The 27,942-nt window shown below is 36.5% G+C and overlaps 1 protein-coding gene across 1 annotated transcript in view; it reads right to left on the bottom strand.

Moving 5' to 3' along the window:
• BBOX1 (gamma-butyrobetaine hydroxylase 1) overlaps window positions 1-27,942 on the bottom strand; it is a 458,160-nt gene that overhangs the window by 385,226 nt on the left and 44,992 nt on the right. Inside the window, exon 2 of the mRNA XM_069740409.1 lies at window positions 26,870-27,298. Within this exon, the coding sequence (XP_069596510.1) occupies window positions 26,870-27,253 (384 nt within the window). The 5' untranslated portion in view covers window positions 27,254-27,298. The remainder of the gene's footprint in view (window positions 1-26,869; window positions 27,299-27,942) is intronic.

Genomic DNA, 27,942 nt, shown 5'->3' with positions numbered 1-27,942 from the left:
GCAGACAAGCAGAAAGGCCAATATTAATCTCCCACGTTTTTTTTTATTTTTTCAGGGAGAATTTAGATACCAAATTTAAAAAAAAAACTAGGCTTTCTATGGCCCACTATTTAAGAGAGATGGTACAATCAGGACTGGCAGACAAGCAGAAAGGCCAATATTAATCTCTCACGTTTTTTTTTATTTTTTCAGGGAGAATATAGATACCAAATTAAAAAAAAAAAACAACTAGGCTTTCTATGGCCCACTATTTAAGAGAGATGGCACAATCAGGACTGGCAGACAAGCAGAAAGGCCAATATTAATCTCCCACGTTTTTTTTTATTTTTTTAGGTAGAATTTAGATACCAAATTTAAAAAAAAAAACTAGGCTTTGTATGTCCCACTATTTAAGAGAGATGGCACACTCAGGACTGGCAGACAAGCAGAAAGGCCAATATTAATCTCTCACGTTTTTTTTTATTTTTTCAGGGAGAATATAGATACCAAATTAAAAAAAAAAAACAACTAGGCTTTCTATGGCCCACTATTTAAGAGAGATGGCACAATCAGGACTGGCAGACAAGCAGAAAGGCCAATATTAATCTCCCACGTTTTTTTTTATTTTTTCAGGGAGAATTTAGATACCAATTTAAAAAAAAAAAACACTAGGCTTTCTATGGCCCACTATTTAAGAGAGATGGTACAATCAGGACTGGCAGACAAGCAGAAAGGCCAATATTAATCTCCCATGTTTTTTTTTATTTTTTCAGGGAGAATTTAGATACCAAATTTAAGAAAAAAAACTAGGCTTTCTATGGCCCACTATTTAAGAGAGATGGCACAATCAGGACTGGCAGACAAGCAGAAAGGCCAATATTAATCCCCCACGTTTTTTTTTATTTTTTCAGGGAGAATTTAGATACCAAATTTAAAAAAAAAACAACTAGGCTTTCTATGGCCCACTATTTAAGAGAGATGGCACACTCAGGACTGGCAGACAAGCAGAAAGGCTAATATTAATCTCCCACGTTTTTTTTTATTTTTTCAGGGAGAATTTAGATACCAAATTTAAGAAAAAAAAACTAGGCTTTCTATGGCCCACTATTTAAGAGAGATGGCACACTCAGGACTGGCAGACAAGCAGAAAGGCCAATATTAATCTCCCACGTTTTTTTATTTTTTCAGGGAGAATTTAGATACCAAATTTAAAAAAAAAAACTAGGCTTTCTATGGCCCACTATTTGAGAGAGATGGTACAATCAGGACTGGCAGACAAGCAGAAAGGCCAATATTAATCTCTCACGTTTTTTTTTATTTTTTCAGGGAGAATATAGATACCAAATTAAAAAAAAAAAACAACTAGGCTTTCTATGGCCCACTATTTAAGAGAGATGGCACAATCAGGACTGGCAGACAAGCAGAAAGGCCAATATTAATCTCCCACGTTTTTTTTTATTTTTTTAGGTAGAATTTAGATACCAAATTTAAAAAAAAAAACTAGGCTTTGTATGTCCCACTATTTAAGAGAGATGGCACACTCAGGACTGGCAGACAAGCAGAAAGGCCAATATTAATCTCTCACGGTTTTTTTTATTTTTTCAGGGAGAATATAGATACCAAATTAAAAAAAAAAAACAACTAGGCTTTCTATGGCCCACTATTTAAGAGAGATGGCACAATCAGGACTGGCAGACAAGCAGAAAGGCCAATATTAATCTCCCACGTTTTTTTTTATTTTTTCAGGGAGAATTTAGATACCAATTTAAAAAAAAAAAACACTAGGCTTTCTATGGCCCACTATTTAAGAGAGATGGTACAATCAGGACTGGCAGACAAGCAGAAAGGCCAATATTAATCTCCCATGTTTTTTTTTATTTTTTCAGGGAGAATTTAGATACCAAATTTAAGAAAAAAAACTAGGCTTTCTATGGCCCACTATTTAAGAGAGATGGCACAATCAGGACTGGCAGACAAGCAGAAAGGCCAATATTAATCCCCCACGTTTTTTTTTATTTTTTCAGGGAGAATTTAGATACCAAATTTAAAAAAAAAACAACTAGGCTTTCTATGGCCCACTATTTAAGAGAGATGGCACACTCAGGACTGGCAGACAAGCAGAAAGGCTAATATTAATCTCCCACGTTTTTTTTTATTTTTTCAGGGAGAATTTAGATACCAAATTTAAGAAAAAAAAACTAGGCTTTCTATGGCCCACTATTTAAGAGAGATGGCACACTCAGGACTGGCAGACAAGCAGAAAGGCCAATATTAATCTCCCACGTTTTTTTATTTTTTCAGGGAGAATTTAGATACCAAATTTAAAAAAAAAAACTAGGCTTTCTATGGCCCACTATTTGAGATGGCACAGTCAGGACTGGCAGACAAGCAGAAAGGCCAATATTAATCTCCCACAGGTTTTTTTTTTTCAGGGAGAATTTAGATACCAATTTTTTTTTTAAAAAACACTAGGCTTTCTATGGCCCCCTATTTAAGAGAGATGGCACAATCAGGACTGGCAGACAAGCAGAAAGGCCAATATTAATCTCCCACGTTTTTTTTTATTTTTTCAGGGAGAATTTAGATACCAAATTTAAAAAAAAAAACTAGGCTTTCTATGGCCCACTATTTGAGATGGTACAATCAGGACTGGCAGACAAGCAGAAAGGCCAATATTAATCTCTCACGGTTTTTTTTATTTTTTCAGGGAGAATATAGATACCAAATTAAAAAAAAAAAACAACTAGGCTTTCTATGGCCCACTATTTAAGAGAGATGGCACAATCAGGACTGGCAGACAAGCAGAAAGGCCAATATTAATCTCCCACTTTTTTTATTTTTTCAGGGAGAATTTAGATACCAAATTCAAAAAAAAAAACTAGGCTTTCTATGGCCCACTATTTAAGAGAGATGGCACACTCAGGACTGGCAGACAAGCAGAAAGGCCAATATTAATCTCCCACAGGTTTTTTTTTTTTCAGGGAGAATTTAGATACCAATTTTTTTTTTAAAAAACACTAGGCTTTCTATGGCCCACTATTTAAGAGAGATGGCACAATCAGGACTGGCAGACAAGCAGAAAGGCCAATATTAATCTCCCACGTTTTTTTTTATTTTTTCAGGGAGAATTTAGATACCAAATTTAAAAAAAAACTAGGCTTTCTATGGCCCACTATTTAAGAGAGATGGTACAATCAGGACTGGCAGACAAGCAGAAAGGCCAATATTAATCTCTCACGTTTTTTTTTATTTTTTCAGGGAGAATATAGATACCAAATTAAAAAAAAACAACAACTAGGCTTTCTATGGCCCACTATTTAAGAGAGATGGCACAATCAGGACTGTCAGACAAGCAGAAAGGCCAATATTAATCTCCCACGTTTTTTTTTATTTTTTCAGGGAGAATTTAGATACCAAATTTAAAAAAAAAAAACTAGGCTTTCTATGGCCCACTATTTAAGAGAGATGGCACACTCAGGACTGGCAGACAAGCAGAAAGGCCAATATTAATCTCCCACAGGTTTTTTTTTTTCAGGGAGAATTTAGATACCAATTTAAAAAAAAAAAACACTAGGCTTTCTATGGCCCACTATTTAAGAGAGATGGTACAATCAGGACTGGCAGACAAGCAGAAAGGCCAATATTAATCTCCCATGTTTTTTTTTATTTTTTCAGGGAGAATTTAGATACCAAATTTAAGAAAAAAAACTAGGCTTTCTATGGCCCACTATTTAAGAGAGATGGCACAATCAGGACTGGCAGACAAGCAGAAAGGCCAATATTAATCCCCCACGTTTTTTTTTATTTTTTCAGGGAGAATTTAGATACCAAATTTAAAAAAAAAAAAAACTAGGCTTTCTATGGCCCACTATTTAAGAGAGATGGCACACTCAGGACTGGCAGACAAGCAGAAAGGCTAATATTAATCTCCCACGTTTTTTTTTATTTTTTCAGGGAGAATTTAGATACCAAATTTAAGAAAAAAAAACTAGGCTTTCTATGGCCCACTATTTAAGAGAGATGGCACACTCAGGACTGGCAGACAAGCAGAAAGGCCAATATTAATCTCCCACGTTTTTTTATTTTTTCAGGGAGAATTTAGATACCAAATTTAAAAATTAAACTAGGCTTTCTATGGCCCACTATTTGAGATGGTACAATCAGGACTGGCAGACAAGCAGAAAGGCCAATATTAATCTCTCACGTTTTTTTTTATTTTTTCAGGGAGAATATAGATACCAAATTAAAAAAAAAAAACAACTAGGCTTTCTATGGCCCACTATTTAAGAGAGATGGCACAATCAGGACTGGCAGACAAGCAGAAAGGCCAATATTAATCTCCCACAGGTTTTTTTTTTTCAGGGAGAATTTAGATACCAATTTTTTTTAAAAAATACACTAGGCTTTCTATGGCCCACTATTTAAGAGAGATGGCACAATCAGGACTGGCAGACAAGCAGAAAGGCCAATATTAATCTCCCACGTTTTTTTTAATTTTTTCAGGGAGAATTTAGATACCAAATTTAAAAAAAAATCTAGGCTTTCTATGGCCCACTATTTAAGAGAGATGGCACACTCGGGACTTTCAGACAAGCAGAAAGGCCAATATTAATCTCCCACAAGTTTTTTTTTTCAGGGAGAATGTAGATACCAAAATTAAAAAAATTAAAAAACAACACTAGGCTTTCTATGGCCCACTATTTAAGAGAGATGGCACACTCAGGACTGGCAGACAAGCATAAAGTTAAATATTAATCTCCCACGTTTTTTTATTTTTTCAGGGAGAATTTAGATACCAAATTAAAAAAAAAACTAGGCTTTCTATGGCCCACTATTTAAGAGAGATGGCACACTCAGGACTGGCAGACAAGCAGAAAGGCCAATATTAATCTCCCACAGTTTTTTTTTTTTCAGGGAGAATTTTGATACCAAATTTAAAAAAAAAACACTAGGCTTTCTATGGCCCACTATTTAAGAGAGATGGCACACTCGGGACTGGCACACAAGCAGAAAGGCCAATATTTATCTCCAACGTTTTTTTTATTTTTTCAGGTAGAATTTAGATACCAAATTTAAAAAAAAAACTAGGCTTTATATGTCCAACTATTTAAGAGAGATGGCACACTCAGGACTGGCAGACAAGCAGAAAGGCCAATATTAATCTCCCACGTTTTTTTATTTTTTCAGGGAGAATTTAGATACCAAATTTAAGGAAAAAAAAACTAGGCTTTCTATGGCCCACTATTTAAGAGAGATGGCACACTCAGGACTGGCAGACAAGCAGAAAGGCCAATATTAATCTCCCACAGGTTTTTTTTTTTCAGGGAGAATTTAGATACCAATTTAAAAAAAAAAAACACTAGGCTTTCTATGGCCCACTATTTAAGAGAGATGGTACAATCAGGACTGGCAGACAAGCAGAAAGGCCAATATTAATCTCCCATGTTTTTTTTTATTTTTTCAGGGAGAATTTAGATACCAAATTTAAGAAAAAAAACTAGGCTTTCTATGGCCCACTATTTAAGAGAGATGGCACAATCAGGACTGGCAGACAAGCAGAAAGGCCAATATTAATCCCCCACGTTTTTTTTTATTTTTTCAGGGAGAATTTAGATACCAAATTTAAAAAAAAAAAAAACTAGGCTTTCTATGGCCCACTATTTAAGAGAGATGGCACACTCAGGACTGGCAGACAAGCAGAAAGGCTAATATTAATCTCCCACGTTTTTTTTTATTTTTTCAGGGAGAATTTAGATACCAAATTTAAGAAAAAAAAACTAGGCTTTCTATGGCCCACTATTTAAGAGAGATGGCACACTCAGGACTGGCAGACAAGCAGAAAGGCCAATATTAATCTCCCACGTTTTTTTATTTTTTCAGGGAGAATTTAGATACCAAATTTAAAAAAAAAACTAGGCTTTCTATGGCCCACTATTTGAGATGGTACAATCAGGACTGGCAGACAAGCAGAAAGGCCAATATTAATCTCTCACGTTTTTTTTTATTTTTTCAGGGAGAATATAGATACCAAATTAAAAAAAAAAAACAACTAGGCTTTCTATGGCCCACTATTTAAGAGAGATGGCACAATCAGGACTGGCAGACAAGCAGAAAGGCCAATATTAATCTCCCACAGGTTTTTTTTTTTCAGGGAGAATTTAGATACCAATTTTTTTTAAAAAATACACTAGGCTTTCTATGGCCCACTATTTAAGAGAGATGGCACAATCAGGACTGGCAGACAAGCAGAAAGGCCAATATTAATCTCCCACGTTTTTTTTAATTTTTTCAGGGAGAATTTAGATACCAAATTTAAAAAAAAATCTAGGCTTTCTATGGCCCACTATTTAAGAGAGATGGCACACTCGGGACTTTCAGACAAGCAGAAAGGCCAATATTAATCTCCCACAAGTTTTTTTTTTCAGGGAGAATGTAGATACCAAAATTAAAAAAAATTAAAAAACAACACTAGGCTTTCTATGGCCCACTATTTAAGAGAGATGGCACACTCAGGACTGGCAGACAAGCATAAAGTTAAATATTAATCTCCCACGTTTTTTTATTTTTTCAGGGAGAATTTAGATACCAAATTAAAAAAAAAACTAGGCTTTCTATGGCCCACTATTTAAGAGAGATGGCACACTCAGGACTGGCAGACAAGCAGAAAGGCCAATATTAATCTCCCACAGTTTTTTTTTTTTCAGGGAGAATTTTGATACCAAATTTAAAAAAAAAACACTAGGCTTTCTATGGCCCACTATTTAAGAGAGATGGCACACTCGGGACTGGCACACAAGCAGAAAGGCCAATATTTATCTCCAACATTTTTTTTATTTTTTCAGGTAGAATTTAGATACCAAATTTAAAAAAAAAACTAGGCTTTATATGTCCAACTATTTAAGAGAGATGGCACACTCAGGACTGGCAGACAAGCAGAAAGGCCAATATTAATCTCCCACGTTTTTTTATTTTTTCAGGGAGAATTTAGATACCAAATTTTTAAAAAAAAACTAGGCTTTCTATGGCCCACTATTTAAGAGAGATGGCACACTCAGGACTGGCAGACAAGCAGAAAGGCCAATATTAATCTCCCACTTTTTTTTATTTTTTCAGGGAGAATTTAGATACTAAATTAAAAAAAAAAAACTAGGCTTTCTATGGCCCACTATTTAACAGAGATGGCACACTCAGGACTGGCAGACAAGCAGGACGGCCAATATTAATCTCTCACGTTTTTTTTTATTTTTTCAGGAAGAATATAGATACCAAATTAAAAAAAAAAACAACTAGGCTTTCTATGGCCCACTATTTAAGAGAGATGGCACAATCAGGACTGGCAGACAAGCAGAAAGGCCAATATTAATCTCCCACGTTTTTTTTTATTTTTTCAGGGAGAATTTAGATACCAAATTTAAAAAAAAAAACTAGGCTTTCTATGGCCCACTATTTAAGAGAGATGGCACACTCAGGACTGGCAGACAAGCAGAAAGGCCAATATTAATCTCCCACAGGTTTTTTTTTTCAGGGAGAATTTAGATACCAATTTAAAAAAAAAAAACACTAGGCTTTCTATGGCCCACTATTTAAGAGAGATGGTACAATCAGGACTGGCAGACAAGCAGAAAGGCCAATATTAATCTCCCACGTTTTTTTTTATTTTTTTTCAGGGAGAATTTGGATACCAAATTTTAGAAAAAAAAAACTAGGCTTTCTATGGCCCACTATTTAAGAGAGATGGCACAATCAGGACTGGCAGACAAGCAGAAAGGCCAATATTAATCCCCCACGTTTTTTTTTATTTTTTCAGGGAGAATTTAGATACCAAATTTAAAAAAAAACTACTAGGCGTTCTATGGCCCACTACTTAAGAGAGATGGCACACTCAGGACTGGCAGACAAGCAGAAAGGCTAATATTAATCTCCCACGTTTTTTTTTATTTTTTCAGGGAGAATTTAGATACCAAATTTAAGGAAAAAAAAACTAGGCTTTCTATGGCCCACTATTTAAGAGAGATGGCACACTCAGGACTGGCAGACAAGCAGAAAGGCCAATATTAATCTCCCACAGGTTTTTTATTTTTTCAGGGAGAATTTAGATACCAAATTTAAATAAAAAAACTAGGCTTTCTATGGCCCACTATTTAAGAGAGATGGTACAATCAGGACTGGCAGACAAGCAGAAAGGCCAATATTAATCTCCCACGTTTTTTTTTATTTTTTCAGGGAGAATTTAGATACCAAATTTAAGAAAATAAAAAACTAGGCTTTCTATGGCCCACTATTTAAGAGAGATGGCACAATCAGGACTAGCAGACAAGCAGAAAGGCCAATATTAATCCCCCACGTTTTTTTTAGTTTTTCAGGGAGAATTTAGATACCAAATTTAAAAAAAAAACTTGGCTTTCTATGGCCCACTATCTAAGAGAGATGGCACACTCAGGACTGGCAGACAAGCAGAAAGGCTAATATTAATCTCCCACATTTTTTTTTATTTTTTCAGGGAGAATTTGATACCAAATTAAAAAAAAAAAAAAAAAACTAGGCTTTCCATGGCCCACTATTTAAGAGAGATGGCACAATCAGGACTGGCAGACAAGCAGAAAGGCCAATATTAATCTCCAACGTTTTTTTTTATTTTTTCAGGGAGAATTTAGATACCAAATTTAAGAAAAAAAAACTAGGCTTTCTATGGCCCACTATTTAAGAGAGATGGCACAATCAGGACTGTCAGACAAGCAGAAAGGCCAATATTAATCTCCCACATTTTTCTTTATTTTTTCAGGGAGAATTTAGATACCAAATTTAAGAAAAAAAACTAGGCTTTCTATGGCCCACTATTTAAGAGAGATGGCACAATCAGGACTGGCAGACAAGCAGAAAGGCCAATATTAATCTCCCATTTTTTTTTATTTTTTCAGGGAGAATTTAGATACCAAATTTAAAAAAAAACTAGGCTTTCTATGGCCCACTATTTAAGAGAGATGGCACACTCAGGACTGGCAGACAAGCAGAAAGGCCAATATTAATCTCCCACAGGTTTTTTTTTTTCAGGGAGAATTTAGATACCAATTTTTTTTAAAAAAACACTAGGCTTTCTATGGCCCACTATTTAAGAGAGATGGCACAATCAGGACTGGCAGACAAGCAGAAAGGCCAATATTAATCTCCCACGTTTTTTTTTATTTTTTCAGGGAGAATTTAGATACCAAATTTAAAAAAACAAACTAGGCTTTCTATGGCCCACTATTTAAAAGAGATGGCACACTCAGGACTGGCAGACAAGCAGAAAGGCCAATATTAATCTCTCACGTTTTTTTTTATTTTTTCAGGGAGAATATAGATACCAAATTAAAAAAAAACAACAACTAGGCTTTCTATGGCCCACTATTTAAGAGAGATGGCACAATCAGGACTGGCAGACAAGCAGAAAGGCCAATATTAATCTCCCACGTTTTTTTTTATTTTTTCAGGGAGAATTTAGATACCAAATTTAAAAAAAAAAAACTAGGCTTTCTATGGCCCACTATTTAAGAGAGATGGCACACTCAGGACTGGCAGACAAGCAGAAAGGCCAATATTAATCTCCCACAGGTTTTTTTTTTTCAGGGAGAATTTAGATACCAATTTAAAAAAAAAAAACACTAGGCTTTCTATGGCCCACTATTTAAGAGAGATGGTACAATCAGGACTGGCAGACAAGCAGAAAGGCCAATATTAATCTCCCATGTTTTTTTTTATTTTTTCAGGGAGAATTTAGATACCAAATTTAAGAAAAAAAACTAGGCTTTCTATGGCCCACTATTTAAGAGAGATGGCACAATCAGGACTGGCAGACAAGCAGAAAGGCCAATATTAATCCCCCACGTTTTTTTTTATTTTTTCAGGGAGAATTTAGATACCAAATTTAAGAAAAAAAAACTAGGCTTTCTATGGCCCACTATTTAAGAGAGATGGCACAATCAGGACTGGCAGACAAGCAGAAAGGCCAATATTAATCCTCCACGTTTTTTTTTATTTTTTCAGGGAGAATTTAGATACCAAATTTAAAAAAAAAACTAGGCTTTCTATGGCCCACTATTTGAGATGGCACAGTCAGGACTGGCAGACAAGCAGAAAGGCCAATATTAATCTACCACAGGTTTTTTTTTTTCAGGGAGAATTTAGATACCAATTTTTTTTTTAAAAAACACTAGGCTTTCTATGGCCCCCTATTTAAGAGAGATGGCACAATCAGGACTGGCAGACAAGCAGAAAGGCCAATATTAATCTCCCACGTTTTTTTTTATTTTTTCAGGGAGAATTTAGATACCAAATTTAAAAAAAAAACTAGGCTTTCTATGGCCCACTATTTGAGATGGTACAATCAGGACTGGCAGACAAGCAGAAAGGCCAATATTAATCTCTCACGGTTTTTTTTATTTTTTCAGGGAGAATATAGATACCAAATTAAAAAAAAAAAACAACTAGGCTTTCTATGGCCCACTATTTAAGAGAGATGGCACAATCAGGACTGGCAGACAAGCAGAAAGGCCAATTTTAATCTCCCACTTTTTTTATTTTTTCAGGGAGAATTTAGATACCAAATTCAAAAAAAAAAACTAGGCTTTCTATGGCCCACTATTTAAGAGAGATGGCACACTCAGGACTGGCAGACAAGCAGAAAGGCCAATATTAATCTCCCACAGGTTTTTTTTTTTTCAGGGAGAATTTAGATACCAATTTTTTTTTTAAAAAACACTAGGCTTTCTATGGCCCACTATTTAAGAGAGATGGCACAATCAGGACTGGCAGACAAGCAGAAAGGCCAATATTAATCTCCCACGTTTTTTTTTATTTTTTCAGGGAGAATTTAGATACCAAATTTAAAAAAAAACTAGGCTTTCTATGGCCCACTATTTAAGAGAGATGGTACAATCAGGACTGGCAGACAAGCAGAAAGGCCAATATTAATCTCTCACGTTTTTTTTTATTTTTTCAGGGAGAATATAGATACCAAATTAAAAAAAAAAAACAACTAGGCTTTCTATGGCCCACTATTTAAGAGAGATTGCACAATCAGGACTGGCAGACAAGCAGAAAGGCCAATATTAATCTCCCACGTTTTTTTTTATTTTTTTAGGTAGAATTTAGATACCAAATTTAAAAAAAAAAACTAGGCTTTGTATGTCCCACTATTTAAGAGAGATGGCACACTCAGGACTGGCAGACAAGCAGAAAGGCCAATATTAATCTCTCACGTTTTTTTTTATTTTTTCAGGGAGAATATAGATACCAAATTAAAAAAAAAAAACAACTAGGCTTTCTATGGCCCACTATTTAAGAGAGATGGCACAATCAGGACTGGCAGACAAGCAGAAAGGCCAATATTAATCTCCCACGTTTTTTTTTATTTTTTCAGGGAGAATTTAGATACCAATTTAAAAAAAAAAAACACTAGGCTTTCTATGGCCCACTATTTAAGAGAGATGGTACAATCAGGACTGGCAGACAAGCAGAAAGGCCAATATTAATCTCCCATGTTTTTTTTTATTTTTTCAGGGAGAATTTAGATACCAAATTTAAGAAAAAAAACTAGGCTTTCTATGGCCCACTATTTAAGAGAGATGGCACAATCAGGACTGGCAGACAAGCAGAAAGGCCAATATTAATCCCCCACGTTTTTTTTTATTTTTTCAGGGAGAATTTAGATACCAAATTTAAAAAAAAAACAACTAGGCTTTCTATGGCCCACTATTTAAGAGAGATGGCACACTCAGGACTGGCAGACAAGCAGAAAGGCTAATATTAATCTCCCACGTTTTTTTTTATTTTTTCAGGGAGAATTTAGATACCAAATTTAAGAAAAAAAAACTAGGCTTTCTATGGCCCACTATTTAAGAGAGATGGCACACTCAGGACTGGCAGACAAGCAGAAAGGCCAATATTAATCTCCCACGTTTTTTTATTTTTTCAGGGAGAATTTAGATACCAAATTTTAAAAAAAAAACTAGGCTTTCTATGGCCCACTATTTGAGAGAGATGGTACAATCAGGACTGGCAGACAAGCAGAAAGGCCAATATTAATCTCTCACGTTTTTTTTTATTTTTTCAGGGAGAATATAGATACCAAATTAAAAAAAAAAAACAACTAGGCTTTCTATGGCCCACTATTTAAGAGAGATGGCACAATCAGGACTGGCAGACAAGCAGAAAGGCCAATATTAATCTCCCACGTTTTTTTTTATTTTTTTAGGTAGAATTTAGATACCAAATTTAAAAAAAAAAACTAGGCTTTGTATGTCCCACTATTTAAGAGAGATGGCACACTCAGGACTGGCAGACAAGCAGAAAGGCCAATATTAATCTCTCACGTTTTTTTTTATTTTTTCAGGGAGAATATAGATACCAAATTAAAAAAAAAAAACAACTAGGCTTTCTATGGCCCACTATTTAAGAGAGATGGCACAATCAGGACTGGCAGACAAGCAGAAAGGCCAATATTAATCTCCCACGTTTTTTTTTATTTTTTCAGGGAGAATTTAGATACCAATTTAAAAAAAAAAAACACTAGGCTTTCTATGGCCCACTATTTAAGAGAGATGGTACAATCAGGACTGGCAGACAAGCAGAAAGGCCAATATTAATCTCCCATGTTTTTTTTTATTTTTTCAGGGAGAATTTAGATACCAAATTTAAGAAAAAAAACTAGGCTTTCTATGGCCCACTATTTAAGAGAGATGGCACAATCAGGACTGGCAGACAAGCAGAAAGGCCAATATTAATCCCCCACGTTTTTTTTTATTTTTTCAGGGAGAATTTAGATACCAAATTTAAAAAAAAAACAACTAGGCTTTCTATGGCCCACTATTTAAGAGAGATGGCACACTCAGGACTGGCAGACAAGCAGAAAGGCTAATATTAATCTCCCACGTTTTTTTTTATTTTTTCAGGGAGAATTTAGATACCAAATTTAAGAAAAAAAAACTAGGCTTTCTATGGCCCACTATTTAAGAGAGATGGCACACTCAGGACTGGCAGACAAGCAGAAAGGCCAATATTAATCTCCCACGTTTTTTTATTTTTTCAGGGAGAATTTAGATACCAAATTTAAAAAAAAAACCTAGGCTTTCTATGGCCCACTATTTGAGATGGCACAGTCAGGACTGGCAGACAAGCAGAAAGGCCAATATTAATCTCCCACAGGTTTTTTTTTTTCAGGGAGAATTTAGATACCAATTTTTTTTTTAAAAAACACTAGGCTTTCTATGGCCCCCTATTTAAGAGAGATGGCACAATCAGGACTGGCAGACAAGCAGAAAGGCCAATATTAATCTCCCACGTTTTTTTTTATTTTTTCAGGGAGAATTTAGATACCAAATTTAAAAAAAAAAACTAGGCTTTCTATGGCCCACTATTTGAGATGGTACAATCAGGACTGGCAGACAAGCAGAAAGGCCAATATTAATCTCTCACGGTTTTTTTTATTTTTTCAGGGAGAATATAGATACCAAATTAAAAAAAAAAAACAACTAGGCTTTCTATGGCCCACTATTTAAGAGAGATGGCACAATCAGGACTGGCAGACAAGCAGAAAGGCCAATATTAATCTCCCACTTTTTTTATTTTTTCAGGGAGAATTTAGATACCAAATTCAAAAAAAAAAACTAGGCTTTCTATGGCCCACTATTTAAGAGAGATGGCACACTCAGGACTGGCAGACAAGCAGAAAGGCCAATATTAATCTCCCACAGGTTTTTTTTTTTTCAGGGAGAATTTAGATACCAATTTTTTTTTTTAAAAACACTAGGCTTTCTATGGCCCACTATTTAAGAGAGATGGCACAATCAGGACTGGCAGACAAGCAGAAAGGCCAATATTAATCTCCCACGTTTTTTTTTATTTTTTCAGGGAGAATTTAGATACCAAATTTAAAAAAAAACTAGGCTTTCTATGGCCCACTATTTAAGAGAGATGGTACAATCAGGACTGGCAGACAAGCAGAAAGGCCAATATTAATCTCTCACGTTTTTTTTTATTTTTTCAGGGAGAATATAGATACCAAATTAAAAAAAAAAACAACTAGGCTTTCTATGGCCCACTATTTAAGAGAGATGGCACAATCAGGACTGGCAGACAAGCAGAAAGGCCAATATTAATCTCCCACGTTTTTTTTTATTTTTTTAGGTAGAATTTAGATACCAAATTTAAAAAAAAAAACTAGGCTTTGTATGTCCCACTATTTAAGAGAGATGGCACACTCAGGACTGGCAGACAAGCAGAAAGGCCAATATTAATCTCTCACGTTTTTTTTTATTTTTTCAGGGAGAATATAGATACCAAATTAAAAAAAAACAACAACTAGGCTTTCTATGGCCCACTATTTAAGAGAGATGGCACAATCAGGACTGGCAGACAAGCAGAAAGGCCAATATTAATCTCCCACGTTTTTTTTTATTTTTTCAGGGAGAATTTAGATACCAAATTTAAAAAAAAAAAACTAGGCTTTCTATGGCCCACTATTTAAGAGAGATGGCACACTCAGGACTGGCAGACAAGCAGAAAGGCCAATATTAATCTCCCACAGGTTTTTTTTTTTCAGGGAGAATTTAGATACCAATTTAAAAAAAAAAAACACTAGGCTTTCTATGGCCCACTATTTAAGAGAGATGGTACAATCAGGACTGGCAGACAAGCAGAAAGGCCAATATTAATCTCCCATGTTTTTTTTTATTTTTTCAGGGAGAATTTAGATACCAAATTTAAGAAAAAAAACTAGGCTTTCTATGGCCCACTATTTAAGAGAGATGGCACAATCAGGACTGGCAGACAAGCAGAAAGGCCAATATTAATCCCCCACGTTTTTTTTAATTTTTTCAGGGAGAATTTAGATACCAAATTTAAAAAAAAAAAAAACTAGGCTTTCTATGGCCCACTATTTAAGAGAGATGGCACACTCAGGACTGGCAGACAAGCAGAAAGGCTAATATTAATCTCCCACGTTTTTTTTTATTTTTTCAGGGAGAATTTAGATACCAAATTTAAGAAAAAAAAACTAGGCTTTCTATGGCCCACTATTTAAGAGAGATGGTACAATCAGGACTGGCAGACAAGCAGAAAGGCCAATATTAATCTCTCACGTTTTTTTTTATTTTTTCAGGGAGAATATAGATACCAAATTAAAAAAAAAAAACAACTAGGCTTTCTATGGCCCACTATTTAAGAGAGATGGCACAATCAGGACTGGCAGACAAGCAGAAAGGCCAATATTAATCTCCCACAGGTTTTTTTTTTTCAGGGAGAATTTAGATACCAATTTTTTTTAAAAAATACACTAGGCTTTCTATGGCCCACTATTTAAGAGAGATGGCACAATCAGGACTGGCAGACAAGCAGAAAGGCCAATATTAATCTCCCACGTTTTTTTTAATTTTTTCAGGGAGAATTTAGATACCAAATTTAAAAAAAAATCTAGGCTTTCTATGGCCCACTATTTAAGAGAGATGGCACACTCGGGACTTTCAGACAAGCAGAAAGGCCAATATTAATCTCCCACAAGTTTTTTTTTTCAGGGAGAATGTAGATACCAAAATTAAAAAAATTAAAAAACAACACTAGGCTTTCTATGGCCCACTATTTAAGAGAGATGGCACACTCAGGACTGGCAGACAAGCATAAAGTTAAATATTAATCTCCCACGTTTTTTTATTTTTTCAGGGAGAATTTAGATACCAAATTAAAAAAAAAACTAGGCTTTCTATGGCCCACTATTTAAGAGAGATGGCACACTCAGGACTGGCAGACAAGCAGAAAGGCCAATATTAATCTCCCACAGTTTTTTTTTTTTCAGGGAGAATTTTGATACCAAATTTAAAAAAAAAACACTAGGCTTTCTATGGCCCACTATTTAAGAGAGATGGCACACTCAGGACTGGCAGACAAGCAGAAAGGCCAATATTAATCTCCCACTTTTTTTTATTTTTTCAGGGAGAATTTAGATACTAAATTTAAAAAAAAAAACTAGGCTTTCTATGGCCCACTATTTAACAGAGATGGCACACTCAGGACTGGCAGACAAGCAGGACGGCCAATATTAATCTCTCACGTTTTTTTTTATTTTTTCAGGAAGAATATAGATACCAAATTAAAAAAAAAAACAACTAGGCTTTCTATGGCCCACTATTTAAGAGAGATGGCACAATCAGGACTGGCAGACAAGCAGAAAGGCCAATATTAATCTCCCACGTTTTTTTTTATTTTTTCAGGGAGAATTTAGATACCAAATTTAAAAAAAAAAACTAGGCTTTCTATGGCCCACTATTTAAGAGAGATGGCACACTCAGGACTGGCAGACAAGCAGAAAGGCCAATATTAATCTCCCACAGGTTTTTTTTTTCAGGGAGAATTTAGATACCAATTTAAAAAAAAAAAACACTAGGCTTTCTATGGCCCACTATTTAAGAGAGATGGTACAATCAGGACTGGCAGACAAGCAGAAAGGCCAATATTAATCTCCCACGTTTTTTTTTATTTTTTCAGGGAGAATTTGGATACCAAATTTAAGAAAAAAAAAACTAGGCTTTCTATGGCCCACTATTTAAGAGAGATGGCACAATCAGGACTGGCAGACAAGCAGAAAGGCCAATATTAATCCCCCACGTTTTTTTTTATTTTTTCAGGGAGAATTTAGATACCAAATTTAAAAAAAAACTACTAGGCGTTCTATGGCCCCCTACTTAAGAGAGATGGCACACTCAGGACTGGCAGACAAGCAGAAAGGCTAATATTAATCTCCCACGTTTTTTTTTATTTTTTCAGGGAGAATTTAGATACCAAATTTAAGGAAAAAAAAACTAGGCTTTCTATGGCCCACTATTTAAGAGAGATGGCACACTCAGGACTGGCAGACAAGCAGAAAGGCCAATATTAATCTCCCACAGGTTTTTTATTTTTTCAGGGAGAATTTAGATACCAAATTTAAATAAAAAAACTAGGCTTTCTATGGCCCACTATTTAAGAGAGATGGTACAATCAGGACTGGCAGACAAGCAGAAAGGCCAATATTAATCTCCCACGTTTTTTTTTATTTTTTCAGGGAGAATTTAGATACCAAATTTAAGAAAATAAAAAACTAGGCTTTCTATGGCCCACTATTTAAGAGAGATGGCACAATCAGGACTAGCAGACAAGCAGAAAGGCCAATATTAATCCCCCACGTTTTTTTTATTTTTTCAGGGAGAATTTAGATACCAAATTTAAAAAAAAAACTTGGCTTTCTATGGCCCACTATCTAAGAGAGATGGCACACTCAGGACTGGCAGACAAGCAGAAAGGCTAATATTAATCTCCCACATTTTTTTTTATTTTTTCAGGGAGAATTTGATACCAAATTAAAAAAAAAAAAAAAAAACTAGTCTTTCCATGGCCCACTATTTAAGAGAGATGGCACAATCAGGACTGGCAGACAAGCAGAAAGGCCAATATTAATCTCCAACGTTTTTTTTTATTTTTTCAGGGAGAATTTAGATACCAAATTTAAGAAAAAAAAACTAGGCTTTCTATGGCCCACTATTTAAGAGAGATGGCACAATCAGGACTGTCAGACAAGCAGAAAGGCCAATATTAATCTCCCACGTTTTTCTTTATTTTTTCAGGGAGAATTTAGATACCAAATTTAAGAAAAAAAACTAGGCTTTCTATGGCCCACTATTTAAGAGAGATGGCACAATCAGGACTGGCAGACAAGCAGAAAGGCCAATATTAATCTCCCATTTTTTTTTATTTTTTCAGGGAGAATTTAGATACCAAATTTAAAAAAAAACTAGGCTTTCTATGGCCCACTATTTAAGAGAGATGGCACACTCAGGACTGGCAGACAAGCAGAAAGGCCAATATTAATCTCCCACAGGTTTTTTTTTTTCAGGGAGAATTTAGATACCAATTTTTAAAAAAAAAACACTAGGCTTTCTATGGCCCACTATTTAAGAGAGATGGCACAATCAGGACTGGCAGACAAGCAGAAAGGCCAATATTAATCTCCCACGTTTTTTTTTATTTTTTCAGGGAGAATTTAGATACCAAATTTAAAAAAACAAACTAGGCTTTCTATGGCCCACTATTTAAAAGAGATGGCACAATCAGGACTGGCAGACAAGCAGAAAGGCCAATATTAATCTCACACGTTTTTTTTTATTTTTTCAGGGAGAATTTAGATACCAAATTTAAGAAAAAAAAACTAGGCTTTCTATGGCCCACTATTTAAGAGAGATGGCACACTCAGGACTGGCAGACAAGCAGAACGGCCAATATTAATCTCCCACAGGTTTTTTTTTCAGGGAGAATTTAGATGCCAATTTTAAAAAAAAAAAAACACTAGGCTTTCTATGGCCCACTATTTAAGAGAGATGGCACAATTAGGACTGGCAGACAAGCAGAAAGGCCAATATTAATCCCCCACGTTTTTTTTTATTTTTTCAGGGAGAATTTAGATACCAAATTTAAAAAAAACAACTAGGCTTTCTATGGCCCACTATTTAAGAGAGATGGCACACTCAGGACTGGCAGACAAGCAGAAAGGCCAATATTAATCTCCCACAGGTTTTTTTTTTTTTCAGGGAGAATTTAGATACCAAATTTTTTGAAAAAAACACTAGGCTTTCTATGGCCCACTATTTAAGAGAGATGGCACACTCAGGACTGGCAGACAAGCAGAAAGGCCAATATTAATCTCCCACAGGTTTTTTTTTTCAGGGAGAATTTAGATGCCAATTTAAAAAAAAAAAACACTAGGCTTTCTATGGCCCACTATTTAAGAGAGATGGCACACTCAGGACTGGCAGACAAGCAGAAAGGCCAATATTAATCTCCCACTTTTTTTTAATTTTTTCAGGGAGAATTTAGATACCAAATTTAAAAAAAAAAACTAGGCTTTCTATGGCCCACTATTTAAGAGAGATGGCACAATCAGGAGTGGCAGACAAGCAGAAAGGCCAATATTAATCTCCCACGTTTTTTTATTTTTTCAGGGAGAATTTAGATACCAAATTTAAATAAAAAAACTAGGCTTTCTATGGCCCACTATTTAAGAGAGATGGCACACTCAGGACTGGCAGACAAGCAGAAAGGCCAATATTAATCTCCCACAGGTTTTTTTTTTTTCAGGGAGAATTTAGATACCAATTTAAAAAAAAAAACACTAGGCTTTCTATGGCCCACTATTTAAGAGAGATGGTACAATCAGGACTGGCAGACAAGCAGAAAGGCCAATATTAATCTCCCACGTTTTTTTTTATTATTTCAGGGAAAATTTAGATACCAAATTTAAGAAAAAAAAAACTAGGCTTTCTATGGCCCACTATTTAAGAGAGATGGCACAATCAGGACTGGCAGACAAGTAGAAAGGCCAATATTAATCCCCCACGTTTTTTTTTATTTTTTCAGGGAGAATTTAGATACCAAATTTAAAAAAAAACTAGGCTTTCTATGGCCCACTATCTAAGAGAGATGGCACACTCAGGACTGGCAGACAAGCAGAAAGGCTAATATTAATCTCCCACGTTTTTCTTTATTTTTTCAGGGAGAATTTAGATACCAAATTAAAAAAAAAAAAAAAAAACTAGGCTTTCCATGGCCCACTATTTAAGAGAGATGGCACAATCAGGACTGGCAGACAAGCAGAAAGGCCAATATTAATCTCCCACGTTTTTTTTTATTTTTTCAGGGAGAATTTAGATACCAAATTTAAGAAAAAAAAACTAGGCTTTCTATGGCCCACTATTTAAGAGAGATGGCATGGCACAATCAGGACTGTCAGACAAGCAGAAAGGCCAATATTAATCTCCCACGTTTTTCTTTATTTTTTCAGGGAGAATTTAGATACCAAATTTAAGAAAAAAAACTAGGCTTTCTATGGCCCACTATTTAAGAGAGATGGCACAGTCAGGACTGGCAGACAAGCAGAAAGGCCAATATTAATCTCCCACTTTTTTTTATTTTTTCAGGGAGAATTTAGATACCAAATTTTAAAAAAAACTAGGCTTTCTATGGCCCACTATTTAAGAGAGATGGCACACTCAGGACTGGCAGACAAGCAGAAAGGCCAATATTAATCTCCCACAGGTTTTTTTTTTTCAGGGAGAATTTAGATACCAATTTTTTTTAAAAAAACACTAGGCTTTCTATGGCCCACTATTTAAGAGAGATGGCACAATCAGGACTGGCAGACAAGCAGAAAGGCCAATATTAATCTCCCACGTTTTTTTTTATTTTTTCAGGGAGAATTTAGATACCAAATTTAAAAAAACAAACTAGGCTTTCTATGGCCCACTATTTAAGAGAGATGGCACAATCAGGACTGGCAGACAAGCAGAAAGGACAATATTAATCTCACACGTTTTTTTTTATTTTTTCAGGGAGAATTTAGATACCAAATTTAAGAAAAAAAAACTAGGCTTTCTATGGCCCACTATTTAAGAGAGATGGCACACTCAGGACTGGCAGACAAGCACAACGGCCAATATTAATCTCCCACAGGTTTTTTTTTTCAGGGAGAATTTAGATGCCAATTTAAAAAAAAAAAACACTAGGCTTTCTATGGCCCACTATTTAAGAGAGATGGCACAATTAGGACTGGCAGACAAGCAGAAAGGCCAATATTAATCCCCCACGTTTTTTTTTATTTTTTCAGGGAGAATTTAGATACCAAATTTAAAAAAAACAACTAGGCTTTCTATGGCCCACTATTTAAGAGAGATGGCACACTCAGGACTGGCAGACAAGCAGAAAGGCCAATATTAATCTCCCACAGGTTTTTTTTTTTTTCAGGGAGAATTTCGATACCAAATTTAAGAAAAAAAAACTAGGCTTTCTATGGCCCACTATTTAAGAGAGATGGCACAATCAGGACTGTCAGACAAGCAGAAAGGCCAATATTAATCTCCCACGTTTTTCTTTATTTTTTCAGGGAGAATTTAGATACCAAATTTAAGAAAAAAAACTAGGCTTTCTATGGCCCACTATTTAAGAGAGATGGCACAATCAGGACTGGCAGACAAGCAGAAAGGCCAATATTAATCTCCCACTTTTTTTTATTTTTTCAGGGAGAATTTAGATACCAAATTTTAAAAAAAACTAGGCTTTCTATGGCCCACTATTTAAGAGAGATGGCACACTCAGGACTGGCAGACAAGCAGAAAGGCCAATATTAATCTCCCACAGGTTTTTTTTTTCAGGGAGAATTTAGATACCAATTTTTAAAAAAAAAACACTAGGCTTTCTATGGCCCACTATTTAAGAGAGATGGCACAATCAGGACTGGCAGACAAGCAGAAAGGCCAATATTAATCTCCCACGTTTTTTTTTATTTTTTCAGGGAGAATTTAGATACCAAATTTAAAAAAACAAACTAGGCTTTCTATGGCCCACTATTTAAGAGAGATGGCACAATCAGGACTGGCAGACAAGCAGAAAGGACAATATTAATCTCACACGTTTTTTTTTATTTTTTCAGGGAGAATTTAGATACCAAATTTAAGAAAAAAAAACTAGGCTTTCTATGGCCCACTATTTAAGAGAGATGGCACACTCAGGACTGGCAGACAAGCACAACGGCCAATATTAATCTCCCACAGGTTTTTTTTTTCAGGGAGAATTTAGATGCCAATTTAAAAAAAAAAAAACACTAGGCTTTCTATGGCCCACTATTTAAGAGAGATGGCACAATTAGGACTGGCAGACAAGCAGAAAGGCCAATATTAATCCCCCACGTTTTTTTTTATTTTTTCAGGGAGAATTTAGATACCAAATTTAAAAAAAACAACTAGGCTTTCTATGGCCCACTATTTAAGAGAGATGGCACACTCAGGACTGGCAGACAAGCAGAAAGGCCAATATTAATCTCCCACAGGTTTTTTTTTTTTTTCAGGGAGAATTTAGATACCAAATTTTTTGAAAAAAACACTAGGCTTTCTATGGCCCATTATTTAAGAGAGATGGCACACTCAGGACTGGCAGACAAGCAGAAAGGCCAATATTAATCTCCCACAGGTTTGTTTTTTTCAGGGAGAATTTAGATGCCAATTTTTAAAAAAAAAACACTAGGCTTTCTATGGCCCACTATTTAAGAGAGATGGCACACTCAGGACTGGCAGACAAGCAGAAAGGCCAATATTAATCTCCCACAGGTTTTTTTTTTTCAGGGAGAATTTAGATACCAATTTTTAAAAAAAAAACACTAGGCTTTCTATGGCCCACTATTTAAGAGAGATGGCACACTCAGGACTGGCAGACAAGCAGAAAGGCCAATATTAATCTCCCACGTTTTTCTTTATTTTTTCAGGGAGAATTTAGATACCAATTTTTAAAAAAAAAACACTAGGCTTTCTATGGCCCACTATTTAAGAGAGATGGCACACTCAGGACTGGCAGACAAGCAGAAAGGCCAATATTAATCTCCCACGTTTTTTTTTATTTTTTCAGGGAGAATTTAGATACCAAATTTAAAAAAAAAAACTAGGCTTTCTATGGCCCACTATTTAAGAGAGATGGCACAATCAGGACTGGCAGACAAGCAGAAAGGCCAATATTAATATCCCACGTTTTTTTTTTATTTTTTCAGGGAGAATTTAGATACCAAATTTAAGAAAAAAAAACTAGGCTTTCTATGGCCCACTATTTAAGAGAGATGGCACAATCAGGACTGGCAGACAAGCAGAAAGGCCAATATTAATCCCCGACGTTTTTTTATTTTTTCAGGGAGAATTTAGATACAAAATTTAAAAAAAACAACTAGACTTTCTATGGCCCACTATTTAAGAGAGATGGCACACTCAGGACTGGCAGACAAGCAGAAAGGCCAATATTAATCTCCCACGTTTTTCTTTATTTTTTCAGGGAGAATTTAGATACCAAATTTAAGAAAAAAAAACTAGGCTTTCTATGGCCCACTATTTAAGAGAGATGGCACAATCAGGACTGGCAGACAAGCAGAAAGGCCAATATTAATCTCCCACGTTTTTTTTATTTTTTCAGGGAGAATTTAGATACCAAATTTAAAAAAAAAACTAGGCTTTCTATGACCCACTATTTAAGAGAGATGGCACACGCAGGACTGGCAGACAAGCAGAAAGGCCAATATTAATCTCCCACAGGTTTTTTTTTTTTCAGGGAGAATTTAGATACCAAATAAAAAAAAAAAAAAAAAAGCTTTCTATGGCCCACTATTTAAGAGAGATGGCACACTCAGGACTGTCAGACAAGCAGAAAGGCCAATATTAATCTCCCACAGGTTTTTTTTTTTCAGAGAGAATTTAGATACCAAATTAAAAAAAAAACACTAGGCTTTCTATGGCCCAGTATTTAAGAGAGATGGCACAATCAGGACTGGCAGACAAGCAGAAAGGCCAATATTAATCTCCCACAGGTTTTTTTTTTTCAGGGAGAATTTAGATACCAAATTTAAAAAAAAAAACACTAGGCTTTCTATGGCCCACTATTTAAGAGAGATGGCACACTCAGGACTGGCAGACAAGCAGAAAGGCCAATATTAATCTCCCACGTTTTTTTATATTTTTTCAGGGAGAATTTAGATACCAAATTTAAAAAAAAAACTAGGCTTTCTATGGCCCACTATTTAAGAGAGATGGCACACTCAGGACTGGCAGACAAGCAGAAACGCCAATATTAATCTCCCACAGGTTTTTTTTTTTCAGGGAGAATTTAGATACCAATTTTTAAAAAAAAAAACACTAGGCTTTCTATGGCCCACTATTTAAGAGAGATGGCACACTCAGGACTGGCACACAAGCAGAAAGGCCAATATTAATCTCCCACGTTTTTTTTTATTTCTTCAGGGAGAATTTAGATACCAAATTTAAAAAAAAAAAACTAGGCTTTCTATGGCCCACTATTTAAGAGAGATGGCACACTCAGGACTGGCAGACAAGCAGAAAGGCCAATATTAATCTCCCACTGTTTTTTTTAATGTAATTAAAAAAAAAAAAGAAAAAAAAAGGGACTGTCCTACAATTACTATCTCCCTGCAGTAATCTCAGCCAGGTATGGCAGGCAGCAATAAGAAGGAGTGGACTGCTGCACAAATTACATCAAAAGTGTGGACAAACAAAAAAGATAGCTGTGCAGAAAGGAAGGAACAACAGGATTTGTGCTTTGAAAAAAGCAGTTGGTTTGCACAGCGGCGTACACACAGCAATGCAGCTATCAGGGAGCCTTCTAGGGCAGCCCAATGAGCTACAGCGCTGAGGAAAAAAAATGTAGCTTCCGCTGTCCCTGCAAACAAAAGGTGGTGTTGGACAGTGGAAATCGCTACAGCACAAGCGGTTTGGTGGTTAATGGACCCTGCCTAACGCTATCCCTGCTTCTGACGAAGCGGCAGCAACCTCTCCCTATGCTCAGATCAGCAGCAGTAAGATGGCGGTCGGCGGGAACGCCTCTTTATAGCCCCTGTGACGACACAGACAGCAAGCCAATCACTGCAATACCCTTCTCTAAGATGGTGGGGACCAGGACCTATGTCATCACGCTGCCCACACTCTGCGTCCACCTTCATTGGCTGAGAAATGGCGCTTTTAGCGTCATTGAAACGCGACTTTGGCGCGAAAGTCGCGTACCGCATGGCCGACCCCACACAGGGATCGGGTCGGGTTTCGTGAAACCCGACTGTGCCAAAAGTCGGCGACTTTTGAAAATGAACGATCCATTTCGCTCAACCCTAAGAAAATGTTCTTTGTCAGACAAAACCTGAAATTGAACCTGCAAGGACCTGGTACCAGAGCTTGTTGTTGAAGATAAGGGCACCTTTCATGCGTGATGTACATTAAATTTTTAGCCATGCCCTGGTCCTCTTCTGGGGCTCATGACTTCCATTTCAACTTGCCGGCTGACATTGGGATCTATATGTGAGACGGAAGTCACTTTTACAAAGTAATCTTATGAGCGTGAGAACAAGGCTCCATAAGCCTAGATGATAAAAGCGACTTCCAGCCCACACATACAGTGGGGCAAAAAAGTATTTAGTCAGTCAGCAATAGTGCAAGTTCCACCACTTAAAAAGATGAGAGGCGTCTGTAATTTACATCATAGGTAGACCTCAACTATGGGAGACAAACTGAGAAAAAAAAATCCAGAAAATCACATTGTCTGTTTTTTTAACATTTTATTTGCATATTATGGTGGAAAATAAGTATTTGGTCAGAAACAAAATTTCATCTCAATACTTTGTAATATATCCTTTGTTGGCAATGACAGAGGTCAAACGTTTTCTGTAAGTCTTCACAAGGTTGCCACACACTGTTGTTGGTATGTTGGCCCATTCCTCCATGCAGATCTCCTCTAGAGCAGTGATGTTTTTGGCTTTTCGCTTGGCAACACGGACTTTCAACTCCCTCCAAAGGTTTTCTATAGGGTTGAGATCTGGAGACTGGCTAGGCCACTCCAGGACCTTGAAATGCTTCTTACGAAGCCACTCCTTCGTTCCCCTGGCGGTGTGCTTTGGATCATTGTCATGTTGAAAGACCCAGCCACGTTTCATCTTCAATGCCCTTGCTGATGGAAGGAGGTTTGCACTCAAAATCTCACGATACATGGCCCCATTCATTCTTTCATGTACCCGGATCAGTCGTCCTGGCCCCTTTGCAGAGAAACAGCCCCAAAGCATGATGTTTCCACCACCATGCTTTACAGTAGGTATGGTGTTTGATGGATGCAACTCAGTATTCTTTTTCCTCCAAACACGACAAGTTGTGTTTCTACCAAACAGTTCCAGTTTGGTTTCATCAGACCATAGGACATTCTCCCAAAACTCCTCTGGATCATCCAAATGCTCTCTAGCAAACTTCAGACGGGCCTGGACATGTACTGGCTTAAGCAGTGGGACACGTCTGGCACTGCAGGATCTGAGTCCATGGTGGCGTAGTGTGTTACTTATGGTAGGCCTTGTTACATTGGTCCCAGCTCTCTGCAGTTCATTCACTAGGTCCCCCCGCGTGGTTCTGGGATTTTTGCTCACCGTTCTTGTGATCATTCTGACTCCACGGGGTGGGATTTTGCGTGGAGCCCCAGATCGAGGGAGATTATCAGTGGTCTTGTATATCTTCCATTTGCTAATTATTGCTCCCACTGTTGATTTCTTCACTCCAAGCTGGTTGGCTATTGCAGATTCAGTCTTCCCAGCCTGGTGCAGGGCTACAATTTTGTTTCTGGTGTCCTTTGACAGCTCTTTGGTCTTCACCATAGTGGAGTTTGGAGTCAGACTGTTTGAGGGTGTGCACAGGTGTCTTTTTATACTGATAACAAGTTTAAACAGGTGCCATTACTACAGGTAATGAGTGGAGGAAAGAGGAGACTCTTAAAGAAGAAGTTACAGGTCTGTGAGAGCCAGAAATCTTGATTGTTTGTTTCTGACCAAATACTTATTTTCCACCATAATATGCAAAAAAAATGTTAAAAAAACAGACAATGTGATTTTCTGGATTTTTTTGTCTCAGTTTGTCTCCCATAGTTGAGGTCTACCTATGATGTAAATTACAGATGCCTCTCATCTTTTTAAGTGGTGGAACTTGCACTATTGCTGACTGACTAAATACTTTTTTGCCCCACTGTAAATCCCAGTGTGATCTAGCAAGTGGGAATAGCAGTCACATGACCCAGAAGAGGACAGGAGTGGTGCTGGAAACTGGGGAAGATGACTGCTAATGAGGGTGCTCAGTGCACTGTTTTGCCCATTAGTTTTACTCTTCCTGAATAGTGATTGACAGTTCTCTATTGCCTGGGGGGAGGATGTCTGCAGAGGAAGCTCAATACAGAGAATCCTAGATTAGGTATGCAGTATTATTTTGTAGTGCTTGGATAACCTACATGTCATCTATATAAACTCATGGAATCATAAAAAACATGTTACCTTGTTTGCGTCAGTCAGATTAGCATTTCTTAGACCAATGTTCACATCCAAATTTTCAATAGGGAGTTTTCTTGCTTTTGCAGAATGAAGGAAACACTCTGGACACTGGCAGTTATCTCTCAGCCATACATATGGGTACAGACTTTGTCCTCCATCCTCCCAGTGCACACAGACAAAGCGCTGAGCATCTAAAATCTCCACATTCTGAATCATGGCTTCAGGGGGGAATGTCTGCTCCTCTACAGGAGCACTATGCTGCCAGCGGGAGAAATATGGCAGAGATCTAGAAGGAAAATGTTTGTTCCTTTGAACTTTTAGTGATGTGTGTGCTACAGAGAATTGGACTTTGCTCTGTAATAAATGTTTAGCTACAGTAGCCCACATTGTGCTCCGGCCTTCACAATTCTTAATATTCCGCTTCTAAGAAGTCTGAAAAGGAAACAAATGTTTGTGTTACTTCAAGGCCACAGAAGCATAAATGTCAAATTATACATCAGCAGCTTTTCAACATCGGCAGCAGGATGCTATCAGGATGATGAAGGCAAAATAATTGTTTGCCCCACACAACATTGTACAGTCAGGGTTTTACAATAAATTCCATTAAAATTCTCCCAACTACTTGGATCTTTGATCAGCTCATATACCGGTAAGTTTGTTAGCCTATTCTGAAAGTTTTTCCATTGAACTTACACATCTGTTGGTCTTCTATATATTTAAGTTGACAACTTGGAAAGTACTTCCGTTCTGTTCACTGGGTTTGTTTTGGTTATAAGTCTAAGAAGAAGAAGGACATTGTTTCTGGAGACATGGTCAAGATGTAACCAAATTCTTCCCTGTTAGACTGGACCAGAGTTCAAGAAATTTTAATTATTGATAATAACATGGAAAAAAAGCAGCATAAAAAATTCCTAAAAATATATGTTTAGCTAGCTCATGACAAGTAGTCATGAGTGAACCCATGGAATTTTGGATTCGGCAGATTTGGCTGAACTTGAGTTAAATGTTCGATTAGGGTCCAAACTCTATCTCAAACCTGAACCCAATAGAAGTCAAAACTTTGGTTCTGTAAAATG

The sequence above is a fragment of the Ranitomeya imitator genome, chromosome 9 (assembly GCF_032444005.1).
Source record: "Ranitomeya imitator isolate aRanImi1 chromosome 9, aRanImi1.pri, whole genome shotgun sequence".
NCBI classification, from domain to species: Eukaryota; Metazoa; Chordata; class Amphibia; order Anura; family Dendrobatidae; genus Ranitomeya; species Ranitomeya imitator.
This window is presented reverse-complemented; position numbering and strand designations above follow the sequence as displayed.